The sequence below is a fragment of the Schistocerca nitens genome, chromosome 1 (genome assembly GCF_023898315.1).
Source record: "Schistocerca nitens isolate TAMUIC-IGC-003100 chromosome 1, iqSchNite1.1, whole genome shotgun sequence".
Lineage (NCBI taxonomy): Eukaryota > Metazoa > Arthropoda > Insecta > Orthoptera > Acrididae > Schistocerca > Schistocerca nitens.
In genome coordinates this window covers 247480196-247508024 of record NC_064614.1, presented here as the reverse complement: position 1 = coordinate 247508024, position 27829 = coordinate 247480196, and the positions used below count along the sequence as shown (strand labels likewise).

The 27829-nt window shown below is 41.3% G+C and overlaps 1 protein-coding gene across 6 annotated transcripts in view; it reads left to right on the top strand.

Annotated features, from left to right (window-relative positions):
• Nucleotides 1-27829, top strand: part of LOC126246926 (skin secretory protein xP2-like) — a 579526-nt gene that overhangs the window by 510831 nt on the left and 40866 nt on the right. The window contains exon 1 of one of the 6 annotated variants that reach the window (XM_049948437.1): nt 23994-24026. The exons of the other annotated variants lie outside the window; for them this stretch is intronic. Within the exon in view, the coding sequence (XP_049804394.1) occupies nt 24005-24026 (22 nt within the window). The 5' untranslated portion in view covers nt 23994-24004. Of the gene's footprint in view, nt 1-23993; nt 24027-27829 lie in introns of those variants that run through there. 6 annotated transcript variants of the gene reach the window in all.

The following is a 27829-nucleotide window of genomic DNA, read 5'->3' as shown; positions in this document are numbered from 1 at the left end:
ACATAAGAGAAATCAGAGCTCGAACAGAAAGGTTTAGGTGTTCGTTTTTCCCGCACGCTGTTCGGGAGTGGAATGGTAGAGAGATAGTATGATTGTGGTTCGATGAACCCTCTGCCAAGCACTTAAATGTGAATTGCAGAGTAATCATGTAGATGTAGATATCTTCTGAAGGAGGCTCAATTATTTGGGCTGAAACCTAGGTAAACTTTGGTTTCATTACCGCAATCGAGGCTGATGGTTTCTTATATATTTTTATGTTGTTCATGCAACAGTCTTGTCCACTTCAAAGCTGTTTCCTTCGGCAGCTGTACACAGACGGAGTCGTTGTTCCCAGTCTTGGTAGCCGCGCTGAAAGGCCTCAGCTGGTAGGGCCTTTAACATGTCGGTCACATTCTTTTGAATGTTGTCCACAGTCCCAAAATGACATCCTTTTAAGACATGTTTCAGTTTCGAGAAAAGAAAAGAATCACAAGGACTCTGATAAGGAAAACGGGAGGGGGGGGGGGGAGGAGGAGAGGCTGCGAAACACCAGCAATGCCTTTTGAGGACAAAAATTGTGAGGTGGAAGTGGCCATGTACATGGGTCGTTGTCATAATGCAGCATCCACTTGTGCGCAATGTCCAGTCTCATACGATCACCGTTTTCTTAGCTTTTCAAAGACATCTTTGTAAACCAACTGGTTAACAGTTTGTGCTGGAGGAACAAACAGAAAGCAGATCACCATTGTTTTAATCTTCGCTTAACTCATTCGAGTTTGTTTCGGTCTAGGAGAGGCCTCAGGGTGTCACTCCCATTTTACCGCTTTGTCTCAGGATCGTACTTGAAAATCCAGGATTCATCACCTGTGATTACACTACTGAATCATTCGTGGTCATTGGCAGTCCTCTCAAGAAGAAAACACACACGTTTCTTCGACTGTCCTTGTACTCAGTTGTGAAGTTTTTCGGCGTCATTTTGTCACAGACCTTCCGCATGTACGAAAATTCAGTCAAATTTTGATGTACGGTGAAAGTGGTTAACAGGTCACCACCATCCGTATTTTATAAGGTCGGTCTGATTTCACAAGAGCACGCACACGTTCGACCTTTTCGTCGGTTATTGAAGCTGAAGGTCTTCTTCAGCGAGGTTCATTTTCAACGTGTTCTTGGCCTTCCAGCCGGCCGGAGTGGCCAAGCGGTTCTAGGCGCTTCAGTGTGGAACCGCACGGCTGCTGCGGTCGCAGGTTAGAATCCTGCCTCGGGGATGGACGTTTCTGATGTCCTCAGGATAATTAGGTTTAAGTAGTTGTAAGTTCTATGGGACTGATGACCCCAGAAGTTAAGTCCCATAGTGCTCAGAGCCATTTAAACCATTCGGCCTTCCAAAAGCGACTTTTGGCAGCGAAAAACTTGTGTCTTGATAAGGAATGTTCCCCATAGACCAGTTTCAAATTTGCAAAGATCACAGTCCCCGATTTCGAAAGTCTAACACGTAACTTGATGACATAATTGGGTTCGAATTCCGCTGTTCCATTTTCGTAACACACAACAAAACACAATTCACTGACGGCGCTCTCAAAAATAACGTGATGGCTGTACAGAGTTGAAACTCCGACTGAGCATCTGGCAGGGATGAACACACCGACCTACACAAGTAGAACGACACAGTGTTGCCAGATAGCTCGCACTTTTTTCAGTCTAATTACTTTAGCCACAGACCTCGAAATACTATCTGATTCACGCAATCTGCAACGAGTTGCACAACGATATTTGTATGTAGGAGGATAATTTAGCATTCACATATATCAGGTTGTGAGATCAACCGTGCTTGGATAACAGTGTTCAGAGAGCTGAAGTGCATATTCAGGAGCTGCAGCGTTGTTAACAAACAAACTACGTGGGTTGGAACTTTAGTAGTGGCAAATATTTATTTACAGCTCGTACAAGATAGATACGTGTTTCAAAGTTTTACTCACCTTCAAAGTAGTCACCAGCATTGCGAATAACAGGTTGCCAGCGCTGTGGAAGTCGTAGGATACTTTTAGCAGTGCCAGCTGTGTAGACTGTTCGAGCGGAGCGGAGCGGTGTATTGCCCGACGAATTTGTAGCAGTTCTGAAGCGAATGCCGTGAAGTGTTTTCTACAGTTTAGAAATCGAGTTGAACTTACGTGAGCTTAATTCAGGGGAGTGCAGTAGGTGGTACAGCACTTAGCAGCCCAATCACTCAAACAAATCAGTAACAGCTTCGTACGTACTTGAGCATTGTCCTGCAAAATGATGGTCAGGTCCTGCAGAAAGTGTCATCACTTCTGTCTGTTAGCTGGTCGTAGGTTGTGTTAAATGAACAGCATAGAGACAGAAGTGGACACTTTCTGCAGGACCTGACCATCATTTTGCAGGACAATGCTCAAGCACGTACAGTGAAAGCTGTTACTGATTTGTTTGAGTGATCGGGCTGCTAAGTACTGTACCACCTACTGCACTCCCTTGAATTAAGCTCTCGTAAGTTCAACTCGATTTCTAAACTGAAGGAAACACTTCACGGCACTCGCTTCAGAACTGCTACAAATTCGTCGGGCAATACACCGCTCCGCTCCGCTCGAACAGTCTACACAGCTGGCACTGCTAAGAGTATCCTACGACTTCCACATCTCTGGCAACGGGTTATACACAATGCTGGTGACTACTTGGAATGTCAGGAAAACTTGAATCTATTTTGTACGAACTGTAATTAAATATTTGCCACTATTAAAGTTCCAACCCTCGTGCTGGAGATAGGTTCTGTTAGGTCCACTATTGCGTATCACTATTAAACATGATATATCAAAAAGATTACTATGATTTTACAATATTGTATCTCTTACATGCATGACTTTAGAAATTTGGGGCAAATTTTAACTTATGCTTAAGACTACGAATCTTTATTTTTATTTTTTTTATTTATTTTTTAAATCCATCAGATTTTACTCGTGTGTAACCTTTACACGCATACACATACAATGTTTGTGTATTCTTTACACTTACATTAAAGATCAGAGTTTTCCTTTCACAAATGTTCCGTGTGCCCTCTACCGGACGAGCGTTGAACATCTACACGATATTCAAGCTGGTCCCATAGCTCTGCGAGGATTTCTGGATTCATTGAACTCACTGTTGTTACTTTATGAATTTGCAGTTCACTCACAGTTGGAACGGGAGGCAAATAGACGAAATATTGCATAAACTCCTACCAAAAATTAAAAAAAAAATCACGTACCGTGAGATAATGTAAGGTGCAGTGTAAGATCCACATGCCATGCCCTAGATCTTGTAGGAGACTCTATTCCGTATTCACGACGAAACTCACGCCACAGTAACTGTAACTCAGTTGCACCTGTTGAAATGGAGAACGCTAACTTCATCCGTACGTGCGTTGCCGTATCAACTCAACGCACATTAGGAAATGGACGAGTGAGTTAGCACAAGAGATACCCCTACCGACAACCACATGAACAGGCAACTTGCAACTGACGGCAAGGTAAACTTGTTGTTTCTATGCGTAAGTTAAGATCGACACCAGCTCTCTCTCTCTCTCTCTCTCTCTCTCTCTCTCTCTCTCTCTCTCTCTCCATTCATGTTGAAGATACTATCTTCTGAATTCGGATGTATCTTTTCGAATCTCCCTGTTTCAAAATGAAAACCGGCCACCGGCCACAAGGGGACCATGGACTGGTTCCACTCAAAAATGATCACACGTGTTAAGGCATTTATGTCACTGGGAGACGAGTCGTCCAATTCCGGTTTCCTAGAAAGCAGTCGGCCGCTGAGGGATCCACAACCGCACCCACTCTTGCTAGTATTCTTTCTCGTCCAACGCCTGTTATTCGTCAACTTGCAGAAGATTTGAAAATCACACGGTGAAAGATCCGGACTCTACGGCGGATGTTGCAGTGTTTCCCAACCAAATCGCTGAAACGTAGCCTTCGTCCGATTGGCAATGTGGGGGCGGGCTTTATCGTGCGCCATGATTCTATCCGACAGCATTCCTGGCGTTTAAATTTTATGGCTCGTGGCAATTTCTGCAAAGCGTCTTCGTAGCGCTGCGCATTGATTGTGGTTCCACGCTCGAGGAACTCTACGAGCAGAGCGTCCATACAGTCGAAAGAGGTGGTTATCATGACCGTCCCAGAATTTGTGTGAACAGCTTTGGATTTCTTTGATGGAGGAGATGTGAGATGTTTCTACTGTTCGCTTTGCCGTTTGCCCTCGGGCTGCCGGAATGCTGTTGGACGAAATTATCCTGTTGCCCGATAACACCCGCCCCATTACTACCAATCGGTGGAGGGCTGCGCTTCAGCGATTTGGTTGGGAAACACTGCAACATCCTCCGCACAGCCCGAATCTTTCACTGTGTGATTTTCAAGTCTTTGGCGACCTGAACAAAGACAGACATGAACATCCGTTTCAGTCTGTCGAGGAAATGCGCAAGTGGGTGCGGGACGGATCCGTCAGCGGCCAACCGCTTTCTACGAAACAGGGACTGATCGTCTCGTTTCCCAGCGGAATAATCTTAAAGAGTGTTCCACGGTCCCATTATGGCGAGTGTTCTTTTTTTTCTTCATTGGACTGCCCTTCATAGATAACGCCCGTTAGTGGATCAAAATCGTCAATGTAATCGTTTCGGTTATCTTCTACGCGCTGCGTATAGAAAATACTTCAGTTCGCATCTGTTCTTTTTGATGGAGTACCCGCTAGATAGAAGTGAAAATATGCCGCTGTTGGGTTATTTTCTTACCAGAATGTCTCCTCCTTTGTATTGCATTTTTATTCCGTTAAACACTAATAGAATCGCCATTCCTCCTCTTTTTATAGTTCTTAATTTTTCCTGCGCTTTAATCCAAAGACTGCTTCCTTAGTTTTCTATTACAGTGAAATCAAACAAGATTACAGATAATCGAACTTACCTAAATCATTATCGGTTTGAGTGGTAGCCTGAAAAGTTTAATAAACGTTATTTATTTAAAAAGAAATCGACAAAATTTAATATCACTCGGAAACGAAGACATGTGCAGCAATTGGTGGTAGTATGTAACTGAAATAGGACGTGTTGAAATAATGGTATTAAAATCAAAGATAACTGAAAGTTAACGAAATATTCTGGATTCTTTTATTTGGAAACTGTTGTACGAAAGAGCTAAGCGATCGCGGACTCGAGAAAAATTAATTAAAGCAGCTTAACAAGGAGAAATCTCAATGATACTGTATCATTTTATTAGATTCGATACATATTATGCAATAGATCTGATCATTGTTTTTAAAAATCTCTTTCGAACATCGCTAAAGCAATGAAGATTCCGGAATGAGAGGGCGCGTGGAGGACTTCTATTAATTCACGTGATCCTTAAATCTTAAACAGCTACGGTCAGATTGCTGCCAAGTTTGTATAACCGACACAAAATATCATATTATGTACTTCTGTGCGGTAAATATACTTGCTGACAGAAATGTAACATAAATAAACGGCAATGTATCTAAGAAAATTTCGTTCTTCCATTTCTTCATCACCACCGCCACCATTACTGCTGTAGGTGCCATGTTGTCACCGTATGTTGGTGACATTAATGAAAGATCTTTCTCCGTCTTCAGTCTTTCCAGTCATGATGATGGTAATGCCTTCTTCACGTGTCCAGTGTTTAAGATTCAGCGACTAAAAACCTCTTTTCCGCCCTTGCCAAACTTTCGCTTCCAAGTTTCCTTCAGTGATAAGTGGCATAAGGCTATATTTCTCGCTCAGTAAGATGGGCATAAAAAGACTGATTCTGTGGCTTTAATGGAGGTCAAGATATCGAGGGAGTCTTACAACCACACTTACAACCTTACTTTTGCCTACATGTGAGATACGCAACTATTTAGAATCGTACATCTATCTCATCAGGTCATACTGCTTTCCTTTGCTGAACGATTTGGGCTATTTTATATTCCGCAGTCACTTATTTTAGTACCTTTCATTTCGGTTTTTCTTTCGTGAAACTAGGAACTGCGGTGAAGAGTTAATGAGAGATAATCCGTTCAAGGACGATTTTGTTACTGGCATTCAAGGTTTAAGAGATTTGAGATATTTTATTTCAAAGTCTCTGTTGCTACGAAATAAAGACCAACAGAAAAAGTTTAATCCGTAGGAAACAGATTGACTAGCATTACATACAGTACTTGCACGTATGCTGTTTGCAACGCAGTGAGGTTGTGCAGATTGCATAACTGCTCGTTGGCAGGCGTCCTGCTCGGCAATTGGACTTGAAGGCAGTGCGTTTAGATCTCGTATCAAACGCATCTGAAGCGTTTCCGTGGAAAATACCACTAAACAGTCCAACTACAATACTTATTCTTGGATTATTTACGACACTGTGGGTATAATGGTTACATCCTTCATAACTGTGACAGTGATAAGTTTAAGAGACTGTTGTTTCTATTAACGCCAGATTGCAGCTTGCCTCTCGGCGATGGTCATGCTGATAAGGTTGACGAAGCTTCAGTTTTGTGTGTGTGTAGGGGGCAGAAGTAGCTTTTTCCTTTAAACAGCTTTAAAAATGTTAAACGGCATCTTCTGTTTGATGCTGAAACTATGGTGGAAGTTGAGGGAATAGACAGGACTATCAGTGCAACAGTTTAGATGAAAAAAAGTACGTGCTGCGAATAAACCGTTTCTTGGGCGACAGTAATATAAATGCACCGAAAAGATTTTATAAATTAACAACTGATTTTGGAAGTAGTTGCTGACAATTTCTTTTATACTCCTTAACGAAAAATGCACTGCAGCTTTTGGTCGCTGCTGTCAGTATATTTCTGCATTTTCACACTTTACATGTTTTTCTACTTACACTGTGAAGCGGCAGTATCATATCTTTAAAATGCCTCGAAGGAAAACTGCATTTTTGTTGTGCTACGCCGGTCGGAGTGGCCGAGTGGTTCTGGGCGCTACAGTCTAGAGCCGCGCGACCGCTGCGGTCGCAGGTTCGAATCCTGCCTCGGGCATGGATGTGTGTGATGTCCTTAGGTTAGTTAGGTTTAAGTAGTTCTAAGTTCTAGGGGACTGATGACCTCTGAAGTTAAGTCCCATAGTGATCAGAGCCATTTGAACCATGGCACTGCACTAACACCTGATAGGAGCTACTTTCAAATGCCCGTCCACTTTTCCTGACCAAGGTTTCCGTGGCTCTCCTGGATCACGAAAGGCGAACTGCCCAGGTGGTCCTCTAGAAAAGGGCCCAGACGAATTATTTCCTCCATATTCGTCCACAGTGAGTTTGTAATCTCTAATCATCTCGTCAACGGGCGTACAACCTTATATTCCTTTCTCCCGGTTTGTTTTACACAATGGCTGATGTGATTAAATTTATTGGAGTGGCCGTTTTGTACGTAGTTACTTTACAAATATTGAGGGTAATTTAAATCAGTCTTTGCAACTACAAGAAAACGCGTGTTTTTGCCACCAAAAGCGCTTCTTTTTACTGAAATAAAAATCATCAGCGGTCTGCAGTGAAAGCGTCCGCTTGCACGTTCATGGATTATTTCTTCGTTTCGACTGATGAGAGGTCTACTGTTCTTTTTGTGACGACACTATGTCTCATGGAGTTAATATCAATATATTTGTTTTACTTCGGTACTGACGGAAGAAGGACGGGCGCCAGCTACACAGGGTTCACTCGGCAGTCGATGCTCTTTAGTGGCTGATAATGATGTTTGAAAATTTCTGCTCCAGACACAGAGAGCTATTTGAGATGCAGCCCATTACAGTGTCTCGGTTCCTTTCAACCAAATACCAGGCGAGGTGGTACTGGCGATACTGAGGAGGGGCTTTCCTGGTCCGGCACTTGCTTTCCAACCGAGGGAAACATTTCGATAACATTGACCAGAACTGCAGGATGGGAATTACTTTTAGTGTAATTCTTGGGCAATATATCCAGAAAAAACTGAAACGCTATTATATGTGAAAGTGTCTTTGTTAATGGGTATACGGAGTGAAGCCGATGACTTGTCCGACATATACAGCACATGTATGTCGTTATCGTCCCAGGAAGCCCATGACAACAATCTTTGCAACGTGTAGCACAAAATGACTGCGAATTCGGGGCATTACTAAGCGAGCTTGCTCATAGGCCAACCACTGGGGTTAAATATGAGAGATGTTCACTTTGTTGTGGCCAATGTTGTTCATTTACTATTTTTCCCCGAACTCATTTCAGGAGAATGAAACCACTATTCTTTCAAGAAGTCAAGAGGTGACATCATCCCATACTAGCGTTAAAACGGAACTACCCACGTCCTAAAACCCTAAAAAATAGAAATTTTAAGCGCTACCGTTTCACATTTTTCTTATTTTAGTGGTCAACTATCATCATCCACATGTCCACAAGTATCTATACCTAAAAAAAATTCGCACTTGACCCAAACTGTGATGTGATTTGTAAAATACTGATCAATATGGAACGAGATGCTGCGTAATAAAGAAAATGGCTCGTTTTCGGAAGGAGATGCCATCAGTTCTCTGTTCTGCCACTGTGACTGAAGTGGTCTGTCACGTTTGTAAATAACTCCGATTGATTAACAAAATATTTCCAGCTCTATCTCAGTAACGACGGTTTCGCTCCTGTTTGACGCTTCGTGCTGGGGCGATACCTAAACGACTAGTCACAAAGATAAGTCGCATAATTTTTCAGCTGAGGTGCATTATTTGCTATTACGTTTTTATGAAAATAAGAGGCTGAAAAAATGAAAGCTGTAAAGGTATAACAAAAAAGCGAAGATGCTGCCAATAACCTGTAAGTTGGTATGCTTGTATCTAACAGTGTACGAGATGTTGACTAAATGTACAGATACCGGCATAGGTATAGCATATCAATGATTGCCAAGTAAGCAACTTGAGCTAGGGACCAACAGTGTTTCGCTATAGCTACGAGGGGAAGGCGGGAGGGAGAAAATATTTATTTGGAAAAGTGGTACGGACTTACAGTTTTCATTTCACTCGTCCACGTAGTTCGCTGATGCAGATATCATGTCTTGGTTGATCTTAGTTTACGTAGCAGAACAGGTCCTGCAGTCTTAACGTCTTAATAACAATAGCCAAATATGCTTGGTTCTCTTCCGGCTGATAAGCTGAACTGCTGTGCGCAGTTTTGTGAATGCCGATAAAACGGATATTAGGTATTTAGACAGGAAGATGACGGGTGAGGATTTGATTCGTCGTTTCAGGGGAGGTAACGGTGTAGCAGGTCACTTTTCTTTCGTCGCAAAGCCTTTGATGAATCAGATTAAATATCTTATAGATAGCGTAAATGCGAGTATGTCCGAGCATTGCCTGGGTAATGGGATCGTCACATAAAGTTAGACAGCAACAGGTTTCAGAGAAAATAAAATTTAGATTAGGGTCAAACCAAATTGAATCAACTGTTAAGTTGGAGCCGGCCGGGGTGGCCGAGAGGTTCTACGGTCGCAGGTTCGAATCCTGCCTCGGGCATGGGTGTGTGTGATGTCCTTAGGTTTAAGTAGTTCTAAGCTCTAGGGGACTGATGACCTCATATGTTAAGTCCCGTTGTGCTCACAGCCATTTTGAAGTCATTTATTTACATTGCGAAATTAGCAATTCTCTTACGTGAGACTGAGGGGTAGTCAACGCTACGTTAATTTTTGAAAATGACATTTCATCTACAAATTTCATTTTCTCTTTTTGCACGCTGTTTGTACTGCGTCGCAACACTTAATTCCCGGAATATGCGAGCTATTGCACTAGTTACGAGGCTGCACTTGTAATCCTTAGCTGCAGCTCACCCATATTTTGAGAGCAGTTGCTGTTTTCAGCCTGTGCTGAAGTAAATAGAAAATAGTGAAAGTTACGTAGAAAGTTAACTGTAGCCGCCTATTTAGTTGCCACAAAATTCATTGGAGATGAAGTTTTAAATCTGTAATCGTCCACAGCTGATGTTTCTAACGTGATACAGAGTTAACAAGTTTCCGTGATAATTCAGCACACAGGAAACAGGTTATTTTTTATTATAGAGGAAGTCATTTATTATAAATGGGAAATAAAAGCTACAAATCGTCTGAATAAAGTATCGATCAGTGATCACAGGATATTGCCGTTGCTAACGATGTTTCATGAGTGTTCAATAGTAATTCTCTAACAAGGATTCACAAAGAAACAGCAGCTAAATTTCTCATCACTTACTACAATGTTATTGAGATTTTAGTCCTTGATCAATTTGAATACACACAGGACAACGATAAGCCATCCTCTGATTTGGCTTTACAGACAGATAAAAATTTCTTATGCAGATACGGTAATGTTTTCCAGTCTTACCTATGACTTTCACCAAGTTCTTAGTAAAGCTGTTCAGTTTTAAATTAAGATGAGGAAGTAGAATTTAGCTGGATTCTAAAAGTGGTTTGTTTATCACTTTTTGTGTTCCATTTTGATGTTACTGGTGAGTAGGCAGACGGGCAAACCCCCACAGTCGACACGGGCCACGTGTTACACCCTTTGCTTTCCCTCTTCTGTCCCTGCGCTCCCACGCTAAGAATAGACTAAAAACCATCACAAAACTCCTACATGTTTCCTGGAAGGAACAGCACGTATCTTACCATACGTGAGGTATTTAAAACAAATTTAAGAAACTCAGAATAATGCTTATCGGTAAATGACACGCGTCCCATTAATATGTCGAAAGTAGAGCTTATCAGCGGTGTTCATGGTCGTTTGGTTGTGGTTGTTTTAAGAAGGAATATCTAGTTTCGTTCAAGGAACATTTTTAATTTAGTCCAATCTACTTATGTGCGAATTAAACCCAACAAGAAAAACAAATGTCACTTGGTAATTAAGTCCGTATGTGTCACTATATAAGTAAGCTGTTTAGATTTTTATGTTGGTAACGCCACGAAGTGCTCTGTATGAAAATCGCTGACTGCGCTGTGTGTAGTCTGTGGCTGTTTGGACTCATTGTTGGAATATTCGCTAGTGATGTGAACAGCGCGTAGCGTTGCGCAGTTGGAGGTGAGCCGCCAGCAGTGGTGGATGTGGGGAGAGAGATGCCAGATTTTCGAGAGGTTACTATGAGCGGACGATCTGGACGTGTATCCGTCAGAAAAAGGAAATGTGTAAGACTGGATGTCATGAACTGAGATATATATATATATATATATATATATATATATATATATATATATATAATTTTTGATCACTATTAAGGTAAATACATTGTTTGTTCTCTATCAAAATCTTTCATTTGCTGACTATGCCTGTCAGTAGTTAGTGCCTTCAGTAGTTTGAATCTTTTATTTAACTGGCAGTATTGGCGCTCGCTGTATTGCAGTAGTTCGAGTAACGAAGATTTTTGTGAGGTAAGTGATTCATGAAAGGTATAGGTTATTGTCAGTCAGGGCCATTCTTTTGTAGGGATTATTGAAAGTCAGATTGCGTTGAGCTAAAAATATTGTGTGTCACGTTAGTGATGATCAGAATAAGTAAAGAGAGAACTGTTTGAGTACGTTCAGTTTTGCTCAGCTGTTTGAAAATCAAAAAACGTAAGAGTTTTTCCAGCACTGTCATTCTTTACACACAAAGGGGAAGTTTCATTCGTCGATCGGTCCTAGACTTCTTTTCTCTTATCGCTTGTTTCACTAGTAGCAATGATTTATCGGTGTGAAAAATGTCGAGTTGCAGCGTGGTTCGTTAAGCTGTGACGCACCTTTTGCCGGGTTTAGTCCAGCAACTCGACGTGGTATGCACTCAACAAGTTGTTGGAATTCCCCTACAGAAACACTGAGTCATTGCTGCCTCTGTAGACGTCTATAATTGCGAAAGTGTTGCCGTTGCAGGATTTTGTGCACGAACTGACCTCCCGAACATGTCCCATAAACGTGCGATGGGATCCATTTCCAGCCATATCATTCGCTCGAACTGTCCAAAATTTTCTTCAAATAAACCGCAAACAATTGTAACCCGGTGACAAGGGACACTGTCATACATAAAAATTCCTGTCGTTGTCTGGGAAATCAAGTCCATGAATAGCCCATTAACAACAAATTTCGCCGTACTGACGTATACGTTCATCGTACTTCTAACATTGATTTCTGCGTTTAGTCACGCAGTGTTGCTTGTCTGTTAGCACTGACATCTCAACGCAAACGCCGTTGTTCTCGCTCGTTAACTGAAGGCCGACGGCCGCTGCGTTGTTTGTGGTGAGAGGTAATGCCTGGAATTTGGTATTCTCGGCACATTCTCGACACTGTGGTTCTCAGAATATTGAATTCCCGAATGTTCCTTGAGTCTAGCTGCAACTACCATTCCGCGTTCAAAGTCTGTTAATTCCCATAGTGCGGCCGTAATCACGTCGGAAACCTTTTCACATGAATCACCTGAGTCCAAATGACAGCTCGGCCAATGCACTGCCCGATTATACAAAGTGTACGTGATACTATCGTCATCTGACCGCAGGTCGTGGTCTAGTGGCTATTGTTGCTATCTCTGGACCATGGGGTCCCAGATTCGATTCCCGGTAGGGTTGGGGATTTTCTCTGCCTGGGGCTGGGTGTTTGTGTTGTCATCATCATCATCATTCGTAACAGTGGCCAGATGATTGGACTGTGAAAAAATTGGGACTTTGTACGGGCGCTGATGACCGCGCAGTCGAGCGCCCCACAAATCAGTCATCATCATCATCTGTGTATGTGCTTCTCGCTGCCCCATGACTTTTGTCACCTCAGTGTATGCCCCACATAACTCACTGGGTAAGAATGTCCAAACGTCGGACTAATGAAAGGGCGTACTACCTCCTATAGGACCATGTGTTGTAAAGCACTGTAGTGTTCACAAAAAATGGTTCAAATGGCTGTGAGCACTATGGGACTTAACATGTATGGTCATCAGTCCCCTAGAACTTAGAACTACTTAAACCTAACTAACCTAAGGACATCACACAACACCCAGTCATTACGAGTCAGAGAAAATCCCTGACCCCGCCGGGAATCGAACCCGGGAACCCGGGCGTTGGAAGCGAGAACGCTACCGCACGACCACGAGCTGCGGACTAGTGTTCACACCAACCTTCGGTTTGAGAAATGGAATCATCACAATAGTTAAGTATTTAGGGATATCAATGTCAAACAACTTAATCTGAATGACTTCATGAATCTGGTTGTGGACTAGACTGATATTCATTTGAAGAGTACTTGTTAAACGTAGTTGATCGACGGAAGATGTTGGTAGCAAAACTGCCATCAGATCTCTTCTTGAATATTTTCCCTTCTTTTTCTTCCTCCTCCTCTTCTTCTTCCATCATGGTCTAGGCCATAGGTCAGTTCCGTCATCTAAATATCCAGCCATTTCTTTCTTGGTCTTCCTACGGATCTGGTCCCTAAAGCTCTGAAATGTAAGGCTTGTGTTGGTAGTCTCGAATATGGAATTTTACGTAGTTGTTCCAGCCAGTTTTGTTGTTAAGACGTGATCTTCCCATTTATAGCATACATCCCAAGCTCTAATCTTATATTCGTTCCTTAGTCTATCTAATCTTGTGCAGCCCTTCAGTCCTCTTAGAAATTTCATTTCTGTCGCTTGGATTCTAGTTTATTGCTTTTTAGCGATTGTCCAAGTTCAAATAGCAAAGTAGGGGCGGTCGTCACCTGATAAAAAATGATGCTTCTGTGTTTCCTATGTTTCTCAACGTTCTAGTGATTTTTCGCATATCAATTGATATTTCTTCAATTTGTTGTCCATGTCGAGTTCATTCTGGTAGGTTGTATTATTTCTCAGGTAACTGAAGTGACTAACTTGTTCAATTGTTTTGTTTCTTATTGTGAGGACTGATCTTAGTCCTCACTGGCTTTGCCCTTTGAAAGCCATAACTCTTGTTTTTGGAATAGATATTTTCTTATTATTTCCCTTAGAAATCTGATAAGTCTATGGATGAATCTTTGTATCGAAGTTTCGCTGTCCTGTACGACGACAAGATCATCTTCAAAAAGCATATTATTGAAAAATATGATAGTGATAATGTTAAGGCTGGATCAAGTTACTGTTTCATGTCTCAGTCATATAGTCAACATATATATACATTTATTAAAAGTGTGGGTGATAAGCTAAACCCTTGTCGGACCGCTTGATTTATAGGTGTGTCTTCTGATGCAGCATGGTTAGTCTGTATTATGTTTGTACAGGGTGTTTCAAAAATGACCGGTATATTTGAAACGGCAATAAAAACTAAACGAGCAGCGATAGAAATACACCGTTTGTTGCAATATGCTTGGGACAACAGTACATTTTCAGGCAGACAAACTTCCGAAATTACAGTAGTTACAATTTTCAACAACAGATGGCGCTGCGGTCTGGGAAACTCTATAGTACGATATTTTCCACATATCCACCATGCGTAGCAATAATATGGCGTAGTCTCTGAATGAAATTACCCGAAACCTTTGACAACGTGTCTGGCGGAATGGCTTCACATGCAGATGAGATGTACTGCTTCAGCTGTTCAATTTTTTCTGGATTCTGGCGGTACACCTGGTCTTTCAAGTGTCCCCACAGAAAGAAGTCACAGGGGTTCATGTCTGGCGAATAGGGAGGCCAATCCACGCCGCCTCCTGTATGTTTCGCATAGCCCAAAGCAATCACACGATCATCGAAATATTCATTCAGGAAATTAAAGACGTCGGCCGTGCGATGTGGCCGGGCACCATCTTGCACAAACCACGAGGTGTTCGCAGTGTCGTCTAAGGCAGTTTGTACCGCCACAAATTCACGAAGAATGTCCAGATAGCGTGATGCAGTAATCGTTTCGGATCTGAAAAATGGGCCAATGATTCCTTTGGAAGAAATGGCGGCCCAGAACAGTACTTTTTGAGGATGCAGGGACGATGGGACTGCAACATGGGGCTTTTCGGTTCCCCATATGCGCCAGTTCTGTTTATTGACGAAGCCGTCCAGGTAAAAATAAGCTTCGTCAGTAAACCAAATGCTGCCCACATGCATATCGCCGTCATCAATCCTGTGCACTATATCGTTAGCGAATGTCTCTCGTGCAGCAATGGTAGCGGCGCTGAGGGTTTGCCGCGTTTGAATTTTGTATGGATAGAGGTGTAAACTCTGGCGCATGAGACGATACGTGGACGTTGGCGTCATTTGGACCGCAGCTGCAACACGGCGAACGGAAACCCGAGGCCGCTGTTGGATCACCTGCTGCACTAGCTGCGCGTTGCCCTCTGTGGTTGCCGTACGCGGTCGCCCTACCTTTCCAGCACGTTCATCCGTCACGTTCCCAGTCCGTTGAAATTTTTCAAACAGATCCTTTATTGTATCGCTTTTCGGTCCTTTGGTTACATTAAACCTCCGTTGAAAACTTCGTCCTGTTGCAACAACACTGTGTTCTAGGCGGTGGAATTCCAACACCAGAAAAAATCCTCTGTTCTAAGGAATAAACCATGTTGTCTACAGCACACTTGCACGTTGTGAACAGCACACGCTTACAGCAGAAAGACGACGTACAGAATGGCGCACCCACAGACTGCGTTGTCTTCTATATCTTTCACATCACTTGCAGCGCCATCTGTTGTTGAAAATTGTAACTACTGTAATTTCGAAAGTTTGTCCGCCTTCAAATGTACTGTTGTCCCAAGAATATTGCAACAAACGGTGTATTTCTATCGCTGCTCGTTTAGTTTTTATTGCCGTTTCAAATATACCGGTCATTTTTGAAACACCCTGTACATTTGCGGAGGATATTCTTTCTTATCTAATATGTTCCATAACATTTTTCTGCCTACGTATGGAATGCTTTATCGGAGTCTATAAATGCGATGTGTTTCCCTCTTGAACTCTTTGTTTCTCTATAACTTGTTTAAGTGTGAAAACATCAGTACAGAATCTCGCTTTTCTGAAACCATTTTGTTTTTCAGGTAATAGATTCCACCAATAATTTGCAGACCTTGATGTATTATCTTGGCGCAAATGTTATACACTCAGTTTGGTCCCCCCCGCCCCCCCCCCCCCACACACACACTTTTAAACCAACCAACCATCTTGTACACTAATGTTGAATTCGATCTTCATATTCATAAGGGAAACAAACACGAAGAAAAATCAAGCATCTGCTGCCTTGGAGTTAGGTGACTGGCTTATCAAAGGCTAGGCGAAGTAAACCTTGATCAAAAATTATTGGCAAGTCATGAGGCCGAAAGTTGACAGCTCCCAACACGTCTCTAGAATGACTGCAGTGCCTTCCTCATGATCTTCAAAGAAACGAGCTGATGGATTAAATAGAAGACGCGTCAAGCAAGAAAAGGATAAACGGCTTGGGTTATTGTGGAGTACTTAACAAGATCAATTAACAGAGGATTAAGTCGATGGAAGGACGTGGCTGACATGTTTGTCACTCCTCTGACAGTGAGTCTGAAGAACATCATGCACTACATAACGTCATACTGTTAAAATTGAGAGTGCGTGTATTTTAAGCAAGGGCAAGGAACCTTACTTCTTCCCGGATAAATCTGTCGTACCGTTCCTGAGAATAAAGTTAAGAATACTCTACTTTTTTTAAACTTTGACTGTAATTTTGTTATTTTGCATTGTCAAGACAGCGTTTTTGTTTCGAAGTGCGCAAGTTTAAAAACACAAACTACTTAGGCGTTATTTCCTACAATGTTTCTAGCTGATAGCTGAACCGCAGGTACGAGTTGAGATCAGGGCGGTAAAAATGGACTTCAAATAATTTTACAACGCGGGAGGTAACTGCCACAAGACAAAGGTTAAGAAGGCATCACTTTGATACTAGTTGTCGAAGTTTCGGAATCTGTTCAGTCATGAAGGCAGAAAAATCACATGAAAACCAAACACTCCAGTTTCCAAGAGCACAAAACTATTCACTTGTTCTTCGATAAACGTGTTAAGTCCGTTGGTTCGACTAACAACTCATTCAGCTAGCTATTAGTTCCCTGATGTAAATGCAGAACTGATGCCGAATAGCAACACCATTGTGGGCTCGACTTGGCAAGAAACAGCGTTCGATTAGGTATTACTCCAGCAAAGTTACCTCCACAGAACCACATCAGCCTGCACTAAAATGACCGAGGTCGTCTACGAAGCTCGGTGAACAGCTCTAGCTGGACCTGTTGTCTGTCCTCATCGAGGATGCGCTGCCGACCCTCCGATTTCGCGAGTTAAGATCAGCCCCCGAAATTTGTTAAATATTTTGATTTCTTAGTCAATTAATGCCACAGATAATAAAAATCTTTAGTTTATAATGGAAGGAGAATATTTAACAAAAAGGAAAGTACCATCGAGCGCGTTCCAAAGAAGCGCAATAGGATCTCTACACGATTAGACTGAGACAGAAAATCGCTAATATCGAAAGAAAACCCCTCTGGAAAGACTATTTCGGTCGGCACAAAGTATGCCACTATGACTCTAAGTAAGCATCTGACTGCGTAATGTTAAGCGCTCGCTAGACGATCAGTAATATTATGCCACAATATTCTGTTTAGGAATGTTGGACGATAAAAACACTGCTTCTTTGATCATAATTGCTCTACTTTGTTGCAAGCCGAAGAAAAAAGTGGATCGAAATTCGGTTCAAGGAGCGTTGAAGATCATTCACGAGAGAGAGAATTGAGGTTGAACGAAAAAAGATTATAACGTTTTATGTGATGATGGTTCCGATAAAAACCGTCGTTAGCCAAATGTAGCACCACTTGGCTGATCGCTGCGATGCAGTACTATGGCTTTAGCGATTGATGTACAACGTACGTTAGTTTGACAAAGTAATCTACGTGTAACAGATAACCATCAGTTATCTCAGACATAAGCTTTTCATGTGACCTATAAAATTTAGTTTTTGTGGCGTAAGACGTCCCAAAACCGACCAACGAATTTATATACAAAATGTCAATTTTAGAGCGTTGGACTTCGAATGAGTTAATTTTTTTTATATCCTTTTTTGGAAATTTCGTACTTCGTGGCTGCAGGGTACCATACTATGTATTTTCTAAGAAACATATCATATGATTCATGTTTCTGTTTTTGTACTCGAATGCCATAACTTCCCAGAATGCCGGCAGAGATTTATACATTTATATGCACTCTAATAAGAAAACGCTTTCATATTGTTTTGAACTCATTTTCAATACAACAATAACGAACTGCGAAGACAGAGATATCCAGAGACTGTTGCACGCGAGAGACTGTCACATGGATTGGCAGTGATATTGTCAGTACTGCCGACGGTTTTTCAGAAATTTTTGGTGTGCTACATATTGCGCAACCTCTGTCTCGCCCCTACATGTTCAGTATTACTGCGCATGGAAATATTGCGCAATAATATTGACTGTCTAGAGCAGTGGTCGTTGAATGTTTTTGCTGAAGAGCCAATACTGACATGGTGGGGTGGCATCTCGGGCCGCATGTGTACCGATGTTGTTATTAGTTGGTAAACTACATAATTGATTATGTCTTAGCTCGCAACAGAACAGCTGTAGTAAGGGCGCGATTAGTTGACACACGGGCCCCTAGTGGTGATCATTAAAAATCGGCATTGTTTTGGAACATATCGTGTCGACTATCCTCTATTTCAGATTGGCCTGCCTCAGCAACCCTAAAGTTGTGACACTTTAACTGCCCAACGAAGTGTTGTTGCGCTGTCGGTGTGAGCGGATAGTTAAATGATTAATGATAGTACTTGTACTTTTATTCAACCGCGCTATTGAATTTGAGACATAAGTAGAGCAGATTGATAAATGATTTAAATCTTGTACTCACTGCGTTGTGTTACAACAGCCTTAATTTAATGCTCCTAACTACAAATAAGGACCGTCTGTTCATTCACGAATGCATGTTACTTACGTATCAAAATTTATACCATAGCAGCTGACCGGTATGACTCACGCGCGACCGTGAGTTATCAATACTGGAACACGAACAATAAATCGTTCTCCCTCCCAATAAAACACCCAAGCCCGCAGTAGCCGCACTACTTACACCTCTGCCGGCCGGTGTGGCCGTGCGGTTCTAGGCTCTTGAGTCTGGAACCGCGTGACCGCTACGGTCGCAGGTTCGAATCCTGCCTCGGGCATGGATGTGTGTGATGTCCTTAGGTTAGTTAGGTTTAAGTAGTTCTAAGTTCTAGGGGACTGATGACAACAGATGTTAAGTCCCATAGTGCTCAGAGCCATTTGAACTTACACCTCTGCCCCTGAAGTAAGCGGCCAGTTTGACAGATCTCACAGTCGAATTCAGCAACGTCAATTAAAATGTGGCACATCGTAAGATGTTACTCTCTTTAAGCATTTTTTTTTGTTACTGAGCAGGAAAAGTACACTCGTAAGAGGCTGGTAATATCACTTGACATTTTTGGATATGGCTGTTAATTACTAGACACATATTATTATAAAATATGGCTGAATACCGCAGGCCGTACGAAACTTGATTCGGGTCGCAGTTTGACGACCACTGGTCTAGGGGACATTTAAATATTTCGCCACTGCGTGGAGTTTTTTCAAACAGCTGAATTAAAAGTTGAAATTCCAATGAGTAAACGACTGTTCCGAGTTGTAAATGCCTATTGTAATTTTTCACTTCAAAAATTTATGTCAAATTAAATGTAACTGTTTCAAGAGCACTTTCTCATCTGATCACGTACATTTCCTTGACATACATAAACAGCAGGAGTGAACACTGTGTCTTGCTGTCTCTTCTAATTTTCTAAATACATGCGATAGTTCTAGCCTGACGTAACCAAAATTTATCAGCCCGGTTCGAATACGGAGCAACCACAACAGTTAACATATGCAGTGGCGACGTTTTCTCACCGTGATTCCCTATTATGAAAATTGTTATCATGTGACAGGTGGCCCGGCACGCCTCTAACGGCGAGTAAAACAGCTGAATCTAACTGAGTAGGTGACAGAAGCTACAACTTATTCATGGAGAAATACTTTCGAATATGCTTATAATTGTAACTTATCCCCCTGAAATTAAGAGATGGACACACACACACACACACACACACACACACACACACACACTCTTTATACATGGAGAAGCGCGTATATTTATGTTGTCCGTTCTTACTACGATAGGCACTTCTAATGATTCGCACATTCTTACACTTCAATCGACTTTCTAATGCACGAATATTTTTGTAAATGTAATTATTTTTGTTTCAAAAGCGATGTGTTGATTCTTGACGTTTGTGGTCAGATGTAGCAACAATTGTGGAATTGGTTTCTCCTGTGTTGGGACTCAGTTTCATTGCTTCTGACATTTTATTGTCACGTTGTGTGGATTCCCCTTCAACCGCAGTTGTGGTAACTCATTCGGTACGTTCAGTATTGTAGGTATTGCATTTCATAAGTTTCCTACGTTCCACATTCACTGAAGTGGCTGAAAGTGTAGTGAAAGAAACTTCACGTTGTTGACTAGACATACACGACGTCTTTCTGCAAAAGGTCAGGTCTTCTTCCATGTACTAATCATTTTGTCTTCTTAATAGAAAAGCAGTCTTCATTAGATATATAGATGACAAGAGAATCGTAAATAAACTGCCTTTTAATGTACCGCTTCATACCTGCTGGGATCCACAAGAAACTGAAGAAAGACAAATATGGCGTAATTATTTAGTTGCTGCCGATTTTCATGCCATCATACGCTTTTTATTGTAAAACTATGTTACAAATCAATATAAACGATAATATTCGCACTCATCCGATATCGTGTTCAGAACATCAGCTTTGTGTCCGCTCGTTTTGAAATTTTGACACAACGCTGCATTGGAATAAAGGCGTGTCTTTAATACCTAGTTCTTCATATAATATATCAACAAATATATATACATTGCGCATTCCAGTGGAACGTTGTGTCAAAATTTCAATGCATTCGGTCAAAAACTTTCGTAGGTTTGCGATTAGGAGCATTTACAGTTTCTGTACAACTACAAACGTAAGATATTTGTTCAGAATCTCAAATCTCCGAAAGTTGTTCACGGATTGCTTTGAAATTTTGACACAACATTGCATTCGAAGTTGTACTCGTATTTATGGCTTATTGTCTTGTGATTAGAATATTACTAAAGAATCTGAATTTGCAGTGACTATAAATAAGGCTCATGGTCAGAGAGAGGGGAGAAGAAGAGATGGACAGAGGTGTAGTAGGAAATGGTCGTAGAAAACGGGAAGCAGGAGATGAACAGAGAGAGAGAGAGAGAGAGAGAGAGAGAGAGAGAGAGAGAGAGAGAGAGAGAGAGGGCAGGAGGAGATGGACAGAGGAGGAGGGGAGGAGAAGATGGACAGAAAGAGAGGGGAGATTGGAGGCAGGAGGATATGGCGAGAGAGGGCGGACAGAGACAGAAGGAGAAGATTAGCGATTAGATTAGTACTTGTTCCATAGATCATGAATACGACACTTCGTAATGATGTGGAATGTGTCAGTTTAATAAAAGGTGTCTATAAAAGATATTACATTACACAAAATATTACATGACACTTAATATTTTTAATTTTTTTTTTTTTTGTGGGGATTGGGGAAATTACCCACTTATTATATCCAAAAATTCATCTAATGAGTAGAAGGAGTTGCCATTAAGAAATTCTTTTAATTTCCTTTTAAATGCTATATGGCTATCTGTCAGACTTTTGATGCTATTAGGTAAGTGACCAAAGACTTTCGTGGCAGCACAATTTACCCCCTTCCGAGCCAAAGTTAGATTTAACCTTGAGTAGTGAAGATCATCCTTTCTCCTAGTGTTGTAGCCATGTACACTGCTAATACTTCTGAATTCTTTCGGATTGTTAATAACAAATTTCATAAGTGAATATATATATATATATATATATATATATATATATATATATATATATATATATATATATATATAGTGAGCTTACAGTGAAGATCTCTAGCTCTTTAAATAAGTGTCTGCAGGATGATCTTGGATGAGCTCCAGCAATTATTCTGATTACACGCTTTTGTGCAATGAACACTCTTTTACTCAATGATGAGTTACCACAGAATATGATGCCATAGGAAAGCAGAGAATGAAAATAGGCATGGTAAGCTAATTTACTCAGATGTATATCGCCAAAATTTGCAATGACCCTAATAGCATAAGTAGCTGAACTCAAACGTTTCAGCAGATCCTCAGTGTGTTTTTTCCAGTTCAACTCTTCATCAATGCATACACCTAGAAATTTTGAATATTCTACCTTAGCTACCGATTTCTGATCGAAGTCTATATTTATCAATAGTGTCATTCCATTTACTGTGTGGAACTGTATATACTGTGTTTTGTCAGAGTTTAATGAGAGCCCATTTGTAGAGAACCACTTAATGATTTTCTGAAAAACATCGTTTACAATTTCACCAGTTAATTCTTGTCTGTTGGGTGTGATGGCTATACTTGTATCATCGGCAAAAAGTACCAGCTTTTCATCTTCGTGAATATAGAATGGCAAGTCATTAATATATATTAAGAACAGCAGAGGACCCAAGACCGAACCTTGCGGCACCCTATTCTTGATTGTTCTCCAATTTGAGAAACCACCAGTTTTTTTGCATATTATGTGAACTGCTTAATTCAATTTTCTGTACTCTTCCAGTTAGGTATGATTTAAACCAATGGAGCACTGTTCCATTCATACCACAGTACTTGAGCTTATCTTGAAGTATTCCATGATTTACACAATCAAAAGCCTTTGATAGATCACAAAAAATCCCAACGGGTGACTTCCGGTTACTCAGAGCATTTAATATTTCATTAGTGAAAGTATATATAGCATTTTCCGTTGAAAAACCCTTTTCGAAACCAAGCTGACATTTTTTTTAAACTTTATTGTTACAGAGATGTGAAGCTACTCTACAATACATTACTTTTTCAAACATTTTGGATAAGGCAGTCAGAAGAGAGATTGGGCGGTAGTTGTTGACATCAGACGTATCCCCTTTTTTATGCAGTGGTTTAACAATGGCATACTTCAGTCTATCTGGGAACATACCCTGCTTCAGAGAGCTATTACATATGTGGCTAAGAATCCCACTTATTTCTTGGGAACAAGCTTTTATTATCCTGCTGGAAATGCCATCAATTCCATTGAGCTTTTATTCTTGAGAGAGTTTATTATCTTCCTAATTTCAGCAGGAGAGATGGTTGGAATTTCAATTGTATTAAATGGTGTGGGTAAGGCCTCTTCCATTAACTGCCTTGCTTCTTCTAATGAACATTTAGATCCTATTTTCTCTACAACATTTAAAAAATGATTATTCAGAATGTTTTCGACTTCCGGCTTCTGATGGACAGAGAGAGGGAGAAGTGGGAGGAGATGAACAAAGAAAGGGGGAGTGGGAGATGGACAGAGACGGGGGAGAGAAACAGATTAGGACGTATATCCAGTTCCCATATATATTAGAAACGTTTGCTTTCTCTTTTCCTTTCTTTTCCATTTCAATAGACTGAACCACAGCAAAGCATGGCCGGATACAGCTGATATACATTTTAACACAATTATTAATGAAAGGTTTTTCCCCTCTTTCCATTTTGCCTCAGGAACGAATTCACTTGTACGTACCTCTTTCATTTTAAGTTATATCTTAGGGGGAATAAAAGAAGCACATGTAACTGGACCATAACAATCTGGCCTTGCTGCCACACTAGATCTCCGCCTGAAGCTGCGGGTTAGGTTACGGACGGGATTAGACCTTTCTGTTTACTCGTAATTGTGCAGATGCTGTGCGTAGCATCCACGCGAGCCCACTGTTGGGCGGAAGGTATCGTGGGAAGCGGTGACTTAGGGTAGTTGGCCAGAGAAGCGGCAGAGCGCCTGCCACACTCGGCGGGGCAGTGCGCGGCGTTAAACGCCGGGCGGCGCCCCACGGCTCCGTGTGGTGTGGTGTGTGGGCGCGCGTGACGCTGTTTACGTAAGCCGTAATCCCCGGCAGGGCGCCGCGAGGGGCTTCTGCGGCCGGCCGCGGCGGCGGCGCCCTGCCCGCCACTGAGTCCGCGCGCGCCCCCACAGCCGCATGGAGCTGCGATACGGAGCAGGTGAGGGTCGGGTGACCAGCTCCCCCGCACTTCCCAGCGTCTCCCGTATGGCAGCATTTTTTTTCTGTACTCCCGATTCCTTTATTAACTGCCTCTTTCCCCCGTATATTTCGTCAGTGACCACGCTTACAAGTAGAATCCCGGGAAGTAGTCTACTATCGATAGTTCAGACCTCCTGATTGACAGGTATCGAAAAGTGTACGTGTAATAATCGATATTGTTGTCGACGTATAGTCTTTTTTCTCTTCATGCTTCTACGGAAAGATTATATTAGATTAGATTAATACTAGTTCCATGAATCATGAATACGAGATTTTGTAATGATGTGGAACGAGTCAAATTTTCCAATACATGACATAATTAAGTTATTTTAATAACATAATTAAGTTAATATAACAACTTTTTTATTTTTTGTTTTTTAATTTTTTTAAAATTTATATCTAAAAATTCCTCTATGGAGCAGAAGGAGTTGTCATTCAGAAATTCTTTTAATTTCTTCTTAAATACTTGTTGTTATCTGTCAGACTTTTGATACTATTTGGTAAGTGACCAAAGACTTTAGTGGAAGTATAATTCACCCCTTTCTGTGCCAAAGTTAGATTTAATCTTGAATAGTGAAGATCATCCTTTCTCCTAGGATTGTAGTTATGCACACTGCTATTACTTTTGAATTGGGTTTGGTTGTTAATAACAAATTTCATAAGAGAGTATATATACTGAGAAGCTACAGTGAATATCAATAGATCCTTAAATAAATGTCTTCAGGATGATCTTGGGTGGACTCCAGCTATTATTCTGATTACACGCTTTTGTGCAATGAATACTTTATTACTCGGTGATGAATTACCCCAAAATATGATGCCATATGCAAGCAATGAGTGAAAATAGGCGTAGTAAGCTAATTTACTAAGATGTTTATCACCAAAATTTGCAATGACCCTTATTGCATAAGTAGCTGAACTCAGACGTTTCAGCAGATCATCAATGTGTTTCTTCCAATTTAGTCTCTCGTCAATGGACACACCTAAAAATTTTGAATATTCTACCTTAGCTATATGCTTCTGATTAAGGTCTATATTTATTAACGGCGTCATACCATTTACTGTACGGAACTGTATGTACTGTGTCTTATCAAAATTCAGTGAGAGTCAGTTTACAAGGAACCACTTAGTAATTTTCTGAAAGACATTATTGACAATTTCATCAGTTAATTCTTGTTTGTCAGGTGTGATTACTATACTTGTATCATCAGCAAAGAGAACTAACTTTGCCTCTTCATGAATATAGAATGGCAAGTCATTAATATATATTAAGAACAACAAAGGACCCAAGACCGACCCTTGTGGAACCCCATTCTTGATAGTTCCCCAGTTTGAGGAATGTGCTGATCTTTGCATATTATGAGAACTGCTTATTTCAACTTTCTGCACTCTTCCAGTTAGGTACGAATTAAACCATTTTTGCACTGTCCCGCTCATGCCACAATACTTGAGCTTATCTAGCAGAATTTCATGATTTACGCAATCAAAAGCCTTTGAGAGATCACAAAAAATCCCAATGGGTGGTCTTCGGTTATTCAGATCATTCAAAATTTGATTGGTAAAAGCATATATGGCATTTTCTGTTGAAAAACCTTTCTGGAAACAAAACTGACATTTTGTTAGTAGTAGTAGTAGTAGTAGAAGACGGTTTGCCTCAAGGGAACGCGAGGAGCGGAGAAAGAATGACACAGCCTACGCGTCTAGAGAGGTCGCGAGAGGGGAATTTTTACTCGTTTCTCGCTCAATACTGGCAACCAACGGATGCGCTCGCCTTTACCGATCAGCACCAACGGTACTGTATAAATAACACACGGAAGTAATAAGAACTCCCGAAAGCGGATTATATAGACGTTGATGTTCAACCAAATTCGTTACATTATTTATTTCTCAGTTGACTTGAGGACCTATGTCACGGTCTGCGCGGCCCCTCCCGCCGGAGGTTCGAGTCCTCCCTCGGGCATGGGTGTGTGTATTGTTGTTAGCATACGTTAGTAAAGTTAGTTTAAATAGAATGTAAGTCTCGGGACCGATGTCCTCAGCAGTTTCGTCCCTTAGAAATTCACACACATTTGAACATTTTTTGACTCGAGGACAGTCAACACGAAATTTTCTGATTTGTGTATACTTCTTTTCATGTTTGTACCAACTATACTGATCAGCGTTCAGGCGTTTGTCTACTCGCTTCTGACCGAGCGAGGTGGCGCAGTGGTTAGCACACTGGACTCGCATTCGGGAGGACGACGGTTCAATCCCGTCTCCAGCCATCCTGATTTAGGTTTTCCGTGATTTCCCTAAATCGTTTCAGGCAAATGCCGGGATGGTTCCTTTGAAAGGGCACGGCCGATTTCCTTCCCCATCCTTCCCTAGCCCGAGCTTGCGCTCCGTCTCTAATGACCTCGTTGTCGACGAGACGTTAAAACAACACTAACCTAACCTAACTCGCTTCTGAAGTGAATCAATTGTTATCATATGCTCTCGCAAACAAAATTAAGCAAGAAGAGTAAATACTGTCATGTGTTTATTTGAATAAGTGGAAGCAACAATATTCTTGGTTAAAATCTATGGCCTCCAACGGTAACCTAGTGTACTGCGTGTTACGTCAGCGTAACTTTCGCGTCGCTCATGGGAGTAATGCCGACCACAGGCAACATACTTTCAGACAGTTACAAACCATAGTACAAGAATTTATTATTAATTTTGTAAATGAAGATATTCTGTAGGAAGAGATTTCTAGTGCAGAAAGTGCTATGGGCATAGTGAAACAAGAACCATAGGAGAAAGTTGGGTAAAAGTTTTAAAGATTTAAAACACAAAGAAACTGATATGTAAACATTAGTAGAATCGTAGCATTGAAGAGGTATTGCTTGAAACAGACTTTATTAAGGAAGAAATATACTGAGAAGCAGTAGTTAGTATAACCAATTCTTTGAACGGGTTTCGGTATGCTGTTCTTGAATTTAGACCACAAATGACTATGATTACACACTTTTCCACTCTAAGAAATTTCTCTCTGTTTCTGGATTTATCACAAAGTACGATACCGTAGGACATAATAGAGCAAAAGTAAGCAAAATGAAGGTTTTTTAAAAAAATATCTATGGTTTCATTGTCACCCATTCCAAGAAAATGTGATCTAGTTCGGGGCTGAAATTTATTGCAACCAAATCTCCCTTAAATTATTGTCAGATGTCCTCATCTTCGATAAAACAATGATCAAATGTTGGTCCCCCTAGGTGAGGGTCAGCAGCCACCTATCGATATGTTGCTCGTTGCTCTTGTACTTGTCCTCACTCCGTACACTTCCGTGTTGAACGAAATGAAATAAGACAGCGGCCATGTACTGAATACGGAGTAAATTTACAGAATTATTTGTACTTTTGTACCGATGCTCATCTTACACCGACCTGCTACTGGCTTCAGTAGAAGTGTGACATTACAAACTGTCCCACATAACATGAAACTTTCAATACTCCATGCTGTTATTGCGAGCTCCTGTCCGAAGAATGATTTGATGCAGCTCTCTACGTTAATCTGTCCTATTCTGAACAAGCCTCCTCATCTCTGCGTAGTTGGTGCAGCCTAATCCAACTGAACTTGCCCACTGTGTTCAAGCCTTGCCCTCCCCCCCCCCCCCCCCTCTACGGCTTTTGTCCTTCACATTTCTCTCCATTACGAAACTAATCCTTAATGCCTCAGGATATGTTCCACCAACCGATCCCTTCTTTATGTCAGTTTTGCCGTAAATTTCTTCTCTCCCCAATT